Consider the following 16,100-nt stretch of genomic DNA (forward strand, 5'->3'; position numbering starts at 1 on the left):
CTCGTGATTTTTCAGCTTTCTTCAGTTCAATATGGACAATTGAAGAGAGCGGGCATCTACCCCCTCCACTCATCCTAGCTTTCGAAAAACACCTTTTTTGGTATTTTAATTGAAAATCGCCCATTTTTTATGTTTTCATTGGAATAAAAATAAAAATAAAACAAAATTACCCACCACCACTAAGATTTTGTAAACACACCCCCCCCCCCCCCAAGACTTTCTTGAATTGACGCTACTACTCCTACTATATATTTTATTTTGTAAAAACTTAATTCTCTTCCTGATTGTTTTTTTATCAAGTTTGTATCAGCCCCCCCCCCCCCAAAAAAAAAAAAATTTCACTCCCTTATAGAAAACTTTCTGTACCCATATCTGATCTAGCATGTGCACAAAGGGCTTTAGAACTCACCCTAAATCTGAAGAAAATACTACGGTTTCCTTCGATTTTCTTTATTTTTGCCCATATTAGCTAGTTCATTGTTGTTGTTGTTTTCTTTTTAAGTAAGAACGAAGTAAGAAATTTGCTACTATCGTGTAACAACAAAGGGACTCCATGTGATTTCTTTTTCTTCTTAAGCAAAATCTATGTTACAAGTTGAATTGTTTATAATCATTTTTTGTTTTCCAAGTCCGACAGGTTCTTTGGCTAGTTAAAACATTATTGGACACATTTTCGAGAATTGCCTCTTGGTAAGGTGAATCTGCTCTTTACCTGTGGGAAGGTCTTAATGCAGAGTATAAGACCATTCATTTTAACAACTTAATTGAAACAAAAAGAAAAAATCTGAAAACTTCAGTTAGGGTAAATAGTCGCATCTTGGACACAACTGGATTAGAAAAACAAGTGCGACCACTAAGGATTGGGACTAAAATTGGTTTAACAGCTGAGCAGCATTGGTAGAAATAACTCGACCAAATTTTGAACATTGGTAAAATTTAGTTTTAAAACCATGGATTCCTTCCTCCATTTCCTTTGCATTAAATCAATGAATTCCCTCCTCATAAATATTTAGTTTTGTGTCCCTATACTTACATATTTCGAAAAGAGCAGCACTTTTGCAGAGTCCAAAGACACATCCAGACTTATTGATATTGTAGGCTGACTTTTAACTTTGCAAGCCCCATACACAGCCATAAGATTTTTCTTACGAATATATTTTGTCAAAAACTGAAACAATTTCTTCGTGTCCAACGTATATTCAAACGTAATCTTACATTGAATGGAATTCTCTATAAAAAAAAAATGGTATTAGATTAAGAATAAAAAGCAAGCCTTTCTACGAGTAATACCTTCCTCGTACTTAAATTTTGATTAAATCGAAAGAATGTATCTGGCATATTTTTAAATTCACAGTAGACTGGAAATAAGACCTCTACCTGTAAAAACGTGTGCAGTATAGAAATTACAGTATGGAGAATTATACGACTTCAATTCCGATATATTGCACAGTTATGTCCTGCAGTCTCTAAGCTAGAAGTGCTAAAACAACTTTTCCCAGTCCTGACTTACCCTTCAATCTTTTATACAGCCAACATGCCGCAACAGATGAACCATATGAAGAAGTTTTGGGAGTAATGAAGCTGAATTTTTGTAACTTGATGGCTTTTCAAAAAATCCATTCAATCAATAATTCCCTTTCAAAAGATTATGAAATTTAGCCTTTTTATTGGGCACGGCAATACTACAATTCCACTGAAGTGAGGTAAAGCCCATAGATCAACACTGGTCGGAACCTTAATAGCACGAGGGGGGGGGCTCAAAAGATTAAGAGGGAATTTTTAGGCCAGGCCTGTTCACTTTTCAAGGTGAGTGTATAAAACCAGTCTAAGGGGAAGGGTTGCTTGTCTATTGGAGGGTGGGGGATTAAAATACTTTAACACTAGGGTCCGATGTCTAGAATAGCGCAATTTTGTATCTAAATGCTCAGGGAAGATCCTTCCAAACAATCGTAATGCTAATTAATACATAGACATGTAGAACAATGACTTACTATACGACATTTACAAATAAGACGGTTTTAACAACCTGATAATGTGATGCTGTGGGGCGCATACAGAGGAACCAGGAACAGGGAACTTACCAAGAGTAAGTTACCTCCTTACCGAGAGTTTTACTATGAAAACAAGCAATTGTCTTAATATTTGTGTGTTGTTGGGGTTCATTCGTTCGCTCAATTACTATATCAATGACAGTAACACTGCCTATAAGGTTAAGGCTATTAAAGCGCTCAGCGACCATATCATTAACATTTACAGTAACCAGATAATTAACATACAAGGTTCTGAATATACAAAGCACCCACATCAGTAGCCACCAGTGGCGGCTACTTTACCCAGCAGTAGCCAACATTCACAGCAGCCAGCAGTGGCGTAATTTTGTCAAAATCCAGGGGGGGGGCAAAGATGGAGCCAATTTTCCCAAGTCAAGCGAAAATGACAGTGAAAACTGAAAAAGTGAGCCATATAGTAACATAAAGATATACTAAAGAAAACTGACCAGTTTCTTTGGATGCTTGAATTATGCAGGCTTATCTTAGTTCTGACAAGGTCTTGAGGAAATTAAATTTACACCGGGGGGGGACTGGGGTCTGGGGGGTATAAACCGAGTTCTGGGAGGGGCAGTTACCCCCACTGTCCCATAACAAATTAAGCCACTGGTAGCCATATAAGTCACGTACAAGATTAAAGAGAAGCGAAGCATCCACACCAGCGATCCCAACGAGATATTGAAGACCTTGTGGGCATACATAAGTTCAACTTATTAAGTCAGCCTAGCTTAGTCCTTGGGCAAATAACCAAATATGATGATAACATTGAAGTGGGACATGAAAAAATACTTATTATAAAGAAATATCAATCATTCACCTTAACACGATCAGATAATAAAACGCTTAGATGTTAAGATTCCATGGTTTAATTAGCCCTGCAAAGAGCATAAATCTAAAGCATAAATCAAAGCAAAGAACAACAAAACAAAAAGCATAAATCTCAGGCAATAAAAAAGCAGAAAAATACACCTTTAAATCACTCTCCCTTTCTGTCTACTGATAGCTGAGCCTTTCCTTATATCTACTATCCTAACTAATCGTGCTTTGTTTCACCATTAAGACAACACAAAAGAAAAAAAAACATGAATTACTTTAAAATGGCATTTTCCTTGTCTTTTTTGGATTTTCTTAATTTATTCATTCTCACTTCTTCATTTTGATACATCTTTCCAGTTTCCAGCCATTATTCTTTTTTTTTTCTTGAATAGTCTAAAAGCTCAAAATTTCTCCTTTTCCGTTATTAAACGTCTTTATTTTACTTCGTCTGTGCCAACAATCGTCCAAGGGACATAAAATAGCTATCTTGATTGCGTAAGGGGGGTAAAATACTAACAGGTAGTAATACATATATGGATTGTTTTGAATGATAGTTATGCGCGGTCTCATAATTAACTTAATTAACATAATTAACGCTGTCTAATCATGTTAGGATGATAAAAATTTTGCAAGTATAAAGACAAAAACTGATTACAAGATTTACTAAAGACTAAGGAGTGTAACAAAAATAAAAAGAAATTCGACTTTGACATCTCCGAATGTTCCAAAAATAAAAACTAAAATTTCCTGCTGTTCTGAAAAACTGAATTTTTGAAAGACAAAAACTGTTCAGGAATAGTTATGTATGAAACAAAGAAAAGAAATGAAATAACAAATGAAAAATAAAATCAATCAGGTGAGAGAAAACGAGGATTTTGTCAGCCAGTAGCAAACTATGAAAATAAAAACAAGCAAATATTTCGACAAGGACCTCCGCCAAGTCCTCCTCAGTGCTCAGAAAAACAAAGGCAAAATCTAACCTTTTGAAGTGAACTCTACAAGAAGAGAAAAGACACCGAATCAAAACCCAGCCAGAATAAATGAAAGACAATTCACTAATTGTATTGGACAAATATTCTTTGCTTAGCAATAGATTTTGCCCGCCTGCAACCTCGATTTTCATTAGATATGCAGACAGGTTGTCTTAAACTAGACTGGGGGAAAATATTTTGATTGAATCTTTTAATAGTAAGTCATTATAAATTGAGGTTAAGGAAATATCTCCAGTGTTTCTATTTATAACAAAATTTCCATTTATATATTTTCTATTTATATATACAAAATTTCTATTTATATATATTTCAATTGCCTCTCTAAAAGATTGCAGTAGGCATTTACAGTAGATATGAAAGTTGCCTCTTTAAAAAGAACTAAATGATCAGGGTTGTCAAAAATATGGAGGGCCAAAGCAGAATCAAACTTGTCATTTTTATTTTCAAACCTCAAGGACTTATTAATCGGAGTTTTGTGTCCATGGAATCGTTCCACCAGTTGTTGATGGGTCCTATCAATGTAAAACTTCCCACTTGGACACGAGACTCTGTAAACACCACAGCCCAGTATAGGGTCAGTTTTATCCTTTCCCGAATTGCAAAAAATCTTTTTCTTTTGGTTCAGTTTTGAAAGAAACAGAGAGATTATGTTTTTCTTTTTAGATTTTTGTTTGCCAATGAGTTTTGAGATGTATGGTATTGTGGTGAAAGTTTTGACCCTATACAGGATAGTTTTGAAAGCTTTTTGAACTGGGTGGCTGAAATTTTTGACCCTATACTATACCTGCTAGTGGAATAGCTCGAGAAAATGCAAAAAAAAGTCCATTTGGGCAGATACTTATAAAAGTATTTAAACTGGCAATGGTTTGTGCTACCAGAGTATTGAGAAAACTTACCATCTTCACATGCAAGACTCAATTCATCATCTGTTTGCAGCTTCTCCATTATTCTTACCTAAAGGAAAATTAACAATGGTCAAAAAACTGAAAACTAATGAATAGCAGAGATACTTTTCTTTTCTACTTAAGCCAACAAGTTTCTAAAATACTATCACCATACTATCTATAATATCAACATACACTATACTATCAATATAGTATAGATAGTATATATATAGATAGTATAGATAGTATATAGTATAGATAGTAAGATAGTATATATCGATATACTATCACTATAATATCAATATACTATCAATTTTAAACTAATGTGATAATTGGATTTGGTTAGAATGAACCAAACTGCAAGGTATAAGGATGCATTGTTGGAAGTTTTTTTTTGTAATTCCCCATTTCAATTGGTTTCTAACAATATGTTTCCATCATACCCTTCCCCCACAAAACACACTGACCTATTAGGGTGGCCAGGTGGGATATAAATATGACATTCGAATTCTGATAGTAGGGTAAATTTAAGGTTTTGTGCCTTAAGTTTAAAAAATATAACCATATTTTTTGTCTAATACAAAAAGAACAAGAAATTTAGGCTCAAGAGTAAAGCTGCCACAGGGATATGCACAAAGATAATTTCATCAACCACACTGACCTACTATAACAAAGACTAAATTAAAGAACGGAAGATCAAGAACTGTTTTAATAAAAGGCTTAAAAAATAGCAAAAGCCAATGTGTTTTCAGTTTTGCTGTTATAGATATGCACTTACTATATTAGGGATAAATTAAGTGAAGATAAACAAGTAATTCTGAAAATTCTATGACTGAAGACATATGATAAGACTATTTTCATAGAAACACTGTAATTTGATCATTATTCTTTTCAAATGGGTTGAAACGTCTTTTCTTGGTGCATAGTTAGTCAACTATTCTTTAAATTAAAAAGTGTCAACAGCCTTTCCTTTGATGAGTACTTTGTCAGGAGAATAGCAACTATCTTAAGTGCCTCCTTAAAACTAAAGCCGTCATGTAATGGAACAGTCATCACTGTGGTCAATAGCAGAATCAATGATCTGTTGGAAAAAAATAACAATCATAGATACACTTTTTCATTTGCACTTTCGAGCAAAATTAAGGTCCATATCTTTTGTGCTCTGTGTTGAGGTTTATGAAAAATTTTCACTGTGTTAGTGCCTGGTGAAATACTGTAACAATCAGCACCGGGGAATCCAAGTCAAAACCAGTTTATCTTTATATATTTTTGTCTACACTTATACTTGATGGGCATCAGATGACAAACAAAAGAATATAAAATTAAAGATTATAAAATTAATCTGGTTTTACACTAACTTCTCAATGGCTAAAAATCTTTGGTGAATGAAAAGGTGAAAATCCCGAAGTCCACTAATGAGAAAACAAGTGTTGGATTCTCTATATAAATCTCTCTTTGTCTGTGATACGAAGAAAATTTTTGTTTATGTTGAAAAACATAATAATAAATAATATTAGCTGACCCTAGACTAGGTCACTACTCCTTGTGGTGCAGTCCCCTCTCCTGGTTCTTCACAATCATCAGCAATTGCATTATCAGCAATACACCCTTGTTTTGAGTATTGGAGGAATATCCATAATAAATATCTTGAAATTAAACATAAGAAAAAAGACTTACCAATAGAATATTCCTAGAGATATTTGGTTGAGCCAAATTTACAAACTGGAGGTCTTTCCAGGCACCAAGGAGACTGAGGGCAACTTTCAGCTCTTCAAAAGAGCAATTTCTTGCTGTCACAAAGTCCATTTTTTCACCTCAAAAAGAAAATAGTTTAGTTTAGCAGGTAGAGAGATTTTGTATCTTTTTTTTCCTTTTTTTTACACATAATGACAAGTTCAAAAATGGGAAATGAAATTCAGAGGCCTAACTAACAATCCTGGGTGAAGATTCTTTCCTGAAAATTTAACTAATTGTGGTGATTTGAGTGCACAATAATTCTGTTTTAAAAGTTTCATGCTTTAACAAAAGCAACGCATATTAAATTTTGAATAATTATCATGGGTAAGATACAATGTTTTAGTTTAGTGGCATTTTATTAAATTAGAAAGTGGCCTGATATAAAGGAATATAACTTCTAGGAATAGACCTAAGACCCAAAATGAGACTCTGAAGACACTTTCAACACCCTTGCCCCCTTTCTATGATATGTACATGCTAATTACACGCTACGTTACAATTACATGCAATAAAAACTTTCAGAAACAGATTTTAATACCCCACTCCTTTCCTAGCTAAATAGTTTAAGACTCTTAAACAAAAATGGTCCCAATACTGAAAAAATTGGAATTGGTTCTAATATTTTATACATGAAGAGGACTGTTAAAGATCATGGTGAAGTATTATACATCTTTCACACTAAGATATTCATTTCAAAAAATTGTTGTCATATAGCCACAGACACTTGTTAAAGCAACAACAACACAAGTTTACAGCAAACATAAACTAGGCTAGTAGGCAATTCCTCAGTACTGTTGTTAAATTGGAAATTGCTGGAAAAAGGTGAGGATCATTAAGATGGATGGTACCTGGAGGCTGGATATCAAGATAAAAATTTTTGTGCCCCAGTCTTACTTGTACAGTGAACGGTACATTAATGATTTAGGCTGGCAAAGTTTTGAGCCTCAAGTTACTTTCCTTAGGTCTTATTTGTGCAATAGATATACCTAAAATTTTTAATTTTCTAACAAAACATTTGTTCAGGTTCATCAAAGGTCAGTGCCCTGCAGGTGGAGGGGTGCACATGCATACTTCAAAAATACCTTCCAGGGGAATAATTTAGGCTCTGGATTCATGCCTGGAAATTTTCTTCAGAAATACAAATATGCTTGGAAAGAACACAAAAAGAAACAGTATCAGTTTAGTGGTTAGTCACTTTTAAAGAAACACGCTGATAAAGCAAAAGTAATACTATTTTGTACCTTATTTTATAGGTCTTTCCAAGTATCATGGTTGCTTTTTGACAATACTGCTCATTTACACCCCCCCTGATGGTCCCAGTTATAGGCCCAAGGAAAAATAATCTAAAACTAAAAGAATTTTTTTTACAGACTACTTTTAGATTTTTTTTTGTTTTATATTTAAAAAAAACTGAAAGACGGCAAAAAATTCACTACTTGTCAATTAGCTGGAACCCATGCAAGAAGTCAAGTTTGGTTTGGCTAATGAAATAAAACAAAATATGGTGAAAATATAATAGTTTAGAAACAAATTTGGGCTATATATTTGCACATTAGGCAGGTGGGGGTAAAGCACAGCAGAATAGCTATGCTGTGTATTTAATATATTATATTAAATACATAACCTAACCTAGGTACTTTTTTCATCCTAACAGGGGCGGATCCAGGATTTTTTTATTTTTTTTAGCAGGGAGTGCATAATAAGTTGCACCAATAAACTTGTGAAAAAAAATACCAGCCTTCTCCCTGTAATGGGTTAAATTGTATGGTGATGCAGAACACTATTGCAGGAGGATCCTCTATAGGAGGACAACTGCAGCAGGGTGTAAGATCCAGGTATATGGACAATGGACTCTGCAAACGGCTGCCTCGATCCTCTTGGGGTACCTGCAAGACTGGGGACCTTGCAGTCAACTCTAATCCCACTTGAGGAGTGGTGCCCCTTGAGGAAATTATAGCCTAGTAAACAACACAGAATTTGCATGGGATTCTGATCAATGGACAATTTTCTGGGCTTGGTATGTTTTGAAGGGCGTCTTCAGGCTGAAAACCTTTTCTAGCTAATTTATCTACTATGGGCTGCCTCCCTGTTGTAGCATAATATTTGTAGGCATGAATATATAATGAGTCAGAGGTAATAGGCTTGAGATTGTCTGTGTAGGATTTTGACTCTTGTTGATAGAAGATGATAGATCTTGATGATGATATGCTGGAGAAAAATTTTCAGCAATTTTTAACAACATGCAGCCTTTTAAAAATCTGGACACAAACAGTACTGTTTAATTTAGTTTCATACCTCCTCTAGTTGACCTGAAATGGAAAACTTGTTACCATTTGCAAAAAAAAATCTGTTTACTTTCTTTGATAGCTTGGATACACTTACGCTATTTTGATTTGGTTAAGTTTTAAGAGCAGAAATGGGTGGGTTGGTGTGGGAGGGTGGGAGTGGAAGGGGATTAGTTGCCCTCAAATCACTTTCGACAATTAAATAGGGCATCAGCCCTATCTGTTTTCAATCGAATGAGCCCTTTTCGAAGTTGCCACGACAACTCCTTCGATACAAAGTGCCCTCTGGTCTAAACAACAACAACAACAAAAAATAATACATTATACCCACTTCGATCTTTACTATAAAAATGTCAAAGCCTTCCAATCACTTTCGACTATTAAAAAGGGCACTAGGCCTTTCACTTTCCAATCAAATGAGCCCTTTTGGAAACGACAATGCTTTCTATAAACACCTTATATGCCCCCAGTGCATAAATTACAACCCTTACCCTAAGGTCTGTTAGGGTGGTTGGCAACCTCTAAGACCGAATTTCCAGAACTTTCAACTATGTTAAACAACATGGCTATTTCCAAAATTTTGATTGGATGTGTTTGAGGAAATGGTGGGCGTGAGAGGGATGTTAGTCGCCTTCCAATCACTTTCAACTATTAAAAAGGGCACAAGCCACTCCAATTTCCAATTGAATGAGCGCTTTTCGAAGTTTCTACGATAACGTCTTTGACACAAAGTGCCCTGCTCTAAAGGAAAAAGTTAACAAATAATGCATTTTGCCAACATTGTTCTTTTATACCCCCAGGGCATAACTTAAAACCCTTGCCCTGAGGGTTGTGGGGGAGTGTCCTCCTCTTTACGTAGACCCTGTTTCTTGTCTCGTTCTTGAGTGTCCCCATTCTTTAGGCAGCGCAATCGTGCTGCCTAAGTAAAGAACAGTTGATAAATCATACAAGTTGTTGTATGATTTATACAACAACTTTCTATATAAACCTTATATGCCCCCAGGGCATAACTTACAACCCTTGCACTAAGAGCTCTGAGGGGGTTATCACCCGTTAAGACCTAATTTCCAGAACGTTCAACTATGTTGAACAAAATGGATATCTCAAAATTTTGATTGGATGTGTTTTGGAAAATGGTGGGCTTGAGAGAGGTGTTAGTCACACTTTAATCATTGTTAACTCTCAAAACTGCCACCAAATCTTTCAGTTTCCAATTGAATGAGCCCTTTTGAAGTTTTTACGACAATGCTTTCAATAAAAACTTTATATGCCCCAGGGCATAACTTACAACCCTGGCCCTGAGGGCTGTGGGGGGAGGGGTTGTCATTCTTAAAGACATAATTTCCAAAACTTTCAACTAGCCTACGTTGAATAAAATGGCTATCTAAAAATTTTGATTGGATGTGTTTGGGGAAAAGGTGGGCATGAGAGGGAGGTTAGTTGCCTTCAAATCACTTTTGACTATTAAAAAAGGTACTATCCCTTTGAATTTCAAATCGAATGAGCCCTTTTTCAAGTTTCTACAGCAAAGATTTCAATAAAAACCTTAAATGAACCCCAGAGCATAACTTATAATCCTTGCCCTGAGGGTTGTGGGGGATTGTCCTCCTCAAAAATATTTTTTCTATCTGGAAATCAACTATGCTGAACAAAATGGTTATCTCAAAATTTTTATTGGATGTGTTTGGGGGAATGATGGACGTGGGGGGAAGTTGCCCGAATTCGATTTCCAATCGAATGAGCCTTTTTTGAAGTTTCTACAACAACGCCTTGCCCTGAGGGTTGTGGGGGGTGTTCTCCTCAAAAACATATTTTCTATCTGGAAATCAACTATGCTGAACAAAATGGCTATCTCAAAATTTCGATTGGATGTGTTTGGGGGAATGATGGGCGTGGGGGGGGGCTAGTTGCTCTCCAATCACTTTCGACTATTAAAAAGGATACTAGCCCTTCGAATTTCACATCGAATGAGCCTCTTTTGAAGTTTCTACACCAATGCCTTCTATAAAAACCTTATATGCCCCCAGGGCATAACTTAAAACCCTTGCCCTGAGGGATGTGGGGGAGTGTCCTCCTCAAAAACATATTTTCTATCGGGAAATCAACTATGCTGAACAAAATAGCTATCTCAAAATTTTGATTGGATGTGTTTGGGGGAATGATGGGCGTGGGCGGGCTAGTTGCCCCCCAATCACTTTTGACTATTAAAAAGGGCACTCAAGCTCTGAATTTCCAATCAAATGAGCCCCTTTTCAAGTTTCTATGACGACCCCTTCCATATGAAGTGCCCTGCTCTAAAGGAAAAAAAAATAATACATAGTACATTGTGCCAACATTGTTCTTATATTCTTCATGGCATAACTTAAAACCCTTCCCGTGAGGGCTATGGGAGAGTTTCCTCCTCAAAAACATATTTTCTATCTGAAAATCAACTATGCTGAACAAAATGGCTATCTCAAAATTTTGATTGGATGTGTTTGGGGGAATGATGGGTGTGGGAGGGGGGGGCTAGTTGCCCTCCAATTACTTTCGACTATTAAAAAGGATAGTAGCCCTTTGAATTTCAAATCGAATGAGCCTGTTTTGAAGTTTCTACACCAATGCCTTCTATAAAAACATTATATGCCCCCAGGGCATAACTTAAAACCCTTGCCCTGAGGGTTGTGGGTGAGTGTCCTCCTCAAAAACATATTTCCTGTCTGGAAATCAACTATGCTGAACAAAATAGCTATCTCAAAATTTTGATTGGATGTATTTTGGGGAATGATGGGCATGGGGGGGGGGGGCCTAGTTGCCCTCCAATCACTTTTGACTTTTAAAAAGGGCACTCAAGCTCTGAATTTCCAATCAAATGAGCCCCTTTTGAAGTTTCTATGACAACCCCTTCCATATGAAGTGCCCTGCTCTAAAGGAAAAACAAATAATACATAGTACATTGTGCCAACATTGTTCTTATATGCCTCATGGCATAACTTAAAACCCTTGCCCTGAGGGTTGTGGGGGAGTGTCCTCCTCAAAAACATATTTTCTATGTGGAAATCAATTACGCTGAACAAAATGGCTATCTCAAAATTTTGATGGAATGTGGTTGGGGGACTGATGGCGTGCGGGGAGGGGGCTAGTTGCCCTCCAATTACTTTCGACTATTAAAAAGGGCACTAGCCACTCCAATTTCCAATCGAATGAGCCCTTTTCGAAGTATCTATGACAACTCGTTTGATACTAAGTGCCCAGCTGAAGAAAAAAAAACACATTGGCCCAGAAAATATGCTGAGCCAATGCGGAATCAAAGTTGTCATTTTTATTTTTCAGTCTCAGGGACTTATCTATTGAAGTTTTGTGTTCATGCAAACATTTACCAAAAGATGTAATTAAGATAAAAAAAATATATAAACAGGAATTTGGCTATAAATAGGGAGACTGGAGACATTTCATTAAGCCCAATTTATAAAAATTTAATACTAAAAAACTCTTTTGATATTTGCACCCAATTAAATTTAAGAGAACCTATTAACATATCTAATGAAAACCGAAATGGAAAAAGAGCAAAAAGTATTGCTAGGCAAAACATTCTTGCACAATCTCTTCAGTAAAATCCTTTTTTTCATTGGTTTTGGCTTTGGTCTTTCATTCAGTGTTTGTTCGGATCTTGTGTAGTGAACTCTAAAAGGTTAGATTTTTTTTTTTTTTTTTTTTTTTTAGGACTGAGACGACTTGGCAGAGGTCCTTGTCAAAATATTTTCTGTTTTTTTTCTTTATATTTTACTACTGGCTGACAAAATCCTTGTTTTCTCACCCTTTTTTGGTTTTATTTATTACCTTAAAATTACCTTAAATCGCACTTGCTAGCAATAGGACAAATCCTGTGTCCGCCAGCTTCAGCAATGATAGTTAATCATCATCTGTGGTGTCCCAAATGGTGCACCACGGTTTGTTGAGCCACTCCCTATCCACTGATGACTTGAACGCATCCATGCTGGTAGAGGTTACTGTTTTTTCACTAAGAGAGTTCCACAAGCTGACAACTCTATTTGAGAGGAACTTATTCCTTAGTTTGGTGTTGGCTCGTTTCTGGAAAAGTTTTTGAGAATGACCACGAGTTCTATTTCAATTGTCCGGTTGGAAAAGGCCAGGAATGGTATCCTCAGCATTTAGGAGCTTGTATGCTGTTATCACATTGCCTTATTTGTAATGATATGTAAGAGATGGTATTCTAAGCTTACGGAGACAGGATGGATAAGGGACATCATAGAGGTCTCTAATACATTTCGTTGCACTCCTCTGGACTGATTCTAGAGCTGCTTGGTCTGTCTTATTGATTGGGCATGCGATACACATTCCAAACTCTAGCCTTGGTTGAACTAGACTCTTGTATAGGTTGGTCACAACAGTTGGAGATCTGCTAGTGAACGTTCTTTTGATTAAGCCAAGAGTCTGATTAGCCTTTGCAATAGTTGCTTGTGCATGAATATGAAATTTCAATTCGTCGTCTACCAGGACACCAAGATCTCTCTCCGTGTGGCTGCTGGAAATGGCATTTCGGGACCCATCCCTACAATCCATATGGTACTGAGTGTGTGGGTTTTTCTTCCCAAGGTGGAGTCTTGCATGTTGATGCGTTGAATTCAAGCCTCCAAATATTAGTCCAGTGAGTGAATGTATTGAGGTCCAGTTGGATCGACTTAATATTCTCCGCTGTGTCTGCACAACCAATAAGTTTCGAGTCATCAGCGTTGAGGCTTACTTTGTTGTTTAGGATTTTTGGCACGTCATTTATATATATATTAAATAAGGTCGGACCCGAAACTGTGCCCTGGGGGAAACCACTTCCAACAGCGGCCACCTTGGAGAAAAACATCCTTCCATCCTTGCCAAATACTTTAACCGTCTGTTTCCTATCTGTTAAGAACTGCATCACCCATTCAACCACACCACCACTCACCCCAATAGCTTGGAGCTTGATTCAAAGTCTTTTATGGCAGACTTTGTCAAACGCCTTTGCCAAATCGAGTAGTATGATATCGACTGGGACCCCCTGGTCTAGAAGATCGGTGATATAATTATAAGAATCAATCAAGTTTGTTTCAACCGACCAATCAGACCTAAAGCCATGCTGACATGATGAGAATAGTTTATTGGTTGTCAAGTGTTTCAGGATTGCAGTGTTAACAATCACTTCTAGTAGATTCCCGACTGCAGAGGTGACACTGATTGGCCGGTAATTGCTTGCATCCTCTTTGCTGCCACCCTTATGTATGGGGGTTACGTTGGCCGTGCGCCAATCCTGCAAGATACACTTTTCATCAAGGGATTTCTGAAAAAGGTGAGTGAGCGGGCCTGATAGTTCAACATGCAATGCTTAAGAAGCCTTGGGTGTACACCATCAGGTCCCACCAACTTATTTGGATTCAACTTTTTTAGGTGTGCCGCTACATCTACCCTATTGACTGTAATCGGGGGCATAGGGGTTATGATGGTATAGGTGGGGGGGGTCTGGAAGAGGGGCATTATCAGGTGCAGTAAATACAGATGTAAACTGCCTATTTATGGCATTGGCAATTTCTATTGGGTCATCTATTATACGGTCATTATCTTTAAGTAGCATAACAGAGTGTCTACCAGGTTTACGGGCTGAGGCATAATTCCAAAAGCGTTTTGGACATTTATTATTCCTTTGTTATAACCTTTGGATTGGATGTTCTACTGCCATTTTAAAGAGTTGAAAGTGAATGGAGGACAAGCACCACCCCCAGGCCTATCATTCCCCAAAACACATCCAATCATAATTTTGAAAAGGCTACTTTGATCAGCATTGTTGAAAGATAAGGTAAATGCCTTTGGGGATGTGCCCGGCTGAATAAAAAAAAAAAACACATTGTGCCCACATTTTTCTTTACTTAGGCAGTGCTAGCGCACTGCCTATGATACCAGACAAATACATTAAAGTGATCAGTGCCATGTATGAGAATAACACTACTGCAGTTAAGGTAGGAAATGAGGTTAGCAGCTGATTTTGTATCAGGAGTTAAACAGGGTTATGTTCTATCCCCCTTTATATGGATTATTTTGAGGAACTTTGTCTTAAGGAGCACAGGAAAGGCAATGGGAGACCACAGAATCAAATGTGGAGGAAAAAGTCTCCTGGAGTTAGATTATGCCGATAATTTAAGCATCCTAGAGGAAAGTGTGAGCAAACTGAATGAACTTTTAGAAGTTTTGCGAGTTCAGGGTACTAGAATAGGTTTGAAAATTAATGTTAAGAAGACTAAGTTACTAAGGCTAGGAATAAGTGAAGATGAAAGGTGATATTGGATAATGAAAAGATTGATCAGGTGGGCAACTTCACTTACCTTGGTAGTATTGTTAGTAAAAATGGTGGGAGCAGTGAAGATGTTAAAAATAGAATAGCCAAGGCTCAGGGTGTTTTTTCACAGTAGAAAAGTTTGGAATAATAGGAAGATAAGTAAAATTCTAGGTAAATATTTGGGTCAATATTTACCAAATAATATTAGCCTATTGAGTTTCTAATAAATTGAATATACCATTCAATGCCTTTTTTTATGCTGATTATGAATACATTAGGGGGGGGGGCAAATTTTATGTCTGATGTAAATGGGATGTAAGTTTAAACTGTACCCTCACCCCCCTAATGTAGAAATATATACCTGAATTGGCATATATAGGGGGGGGCTAAAATTCATTTCCAATAGAAATGATTATTAGGCCCTATATTCATAATCAGCATACGAAAAGGCATCAAAGGGTGTATTCACTTTATTCCTAACTCAATAATATGATTTGGTAAATATTGACCTATATTTGCATATTAGGAAGTTGGGGTATATATTCTGTGAATAGCCTATATAGGTTCTAAGAAATTCATGAATTTCTTAGAAAAAACTGGAAAAACAAGGAAAGAATTGAAGATAAAGGCTCTCCCCTGAAAAATGTGTTTACTAGGATTATTCTGCATAATATGGAGTATCAATTGTTTTCTTAATATGTTTCCTTATGTCCAGCTGGACTCCTAGGCTTAAAATACTGGTTGGTTGGTTGGCTAGGCCTAATTCAAAGATCAACACTAAATTTACCACTGTTTTGCCTAACCTAAGCTAGGAAAGATGGCAACACTGAAACAAAAGAGCTACAATATAGGCTAGCCTAGTTCAGTTATTTTCTGATAGCCTAAAACTAGGCTAAAGAAAAGACTTAAGAGCATGACTTTACTCTAGATGCACACTATTAGAAATTCAATTATATTTTTAACTGACATATCCAACACTAATAAAAATCCCTAAAAATAACTAAACTTTTATGACGAATATTAATGCACATTTT

The 16,100-nt window shown here is 36.5% G+C and overlaps 1 protein-coding gene across 2 annotated transcripts in view; it reads right to left on the reverse strand.

The window, feature by feature from the left end:
* LOC148951877 (uncharacterized) overlaps window positions 1-15,750 on the reverse strand; it is a 64,184-nt gene extending 48,434 nt beyond the window's left edge. For both annotated transcript variants that reach the window (XM_089089376.1, XM_089089375.1), the window contains exons 1-4: window positions 15,720-15,750; window positions 6,418-6,554; window positions 4,753-4,810; window positions 1,034-1,230 (exon numbers count right to left, since the gene is read on the reverse strand). In XM_089089376.1, coding sequence (XP_088945502.1) covers window positions 1,034-1,230; window positions 4,753-4,810; window positions 6,418-6,554; window positions 15,720-15,735 — 408 coding nt within the window. In that variant the 5' untranslated portion in view covers window positions 15,736-15,750. The remainder of the gene's footprint in view (window positions 1-1,033; window positions 1,231-4,752; window positions 4,811-6,417; window positions 6,555-15,719) is intronic.
* Between the last annotated feature and the right edge of the window lie 350 nt (window positions 15,751-16,100).

Source organism: Artemia sp. Qi Xiang Cuo, chromosome 5, assembly GCF_049724085.1.
Source record: "Artemia sp. Qi Xiang Cuo chromosome 5, ASM4972408v1, whole genome shotgun sequence".
Classification (NCBI taxonomy): Eukaryota; Metazoa; Arthropoda; class Branchiopoda; order Anostraca; family Artemiidae; genus Artemia; species Artemia sp. Qi Xiang Cuo.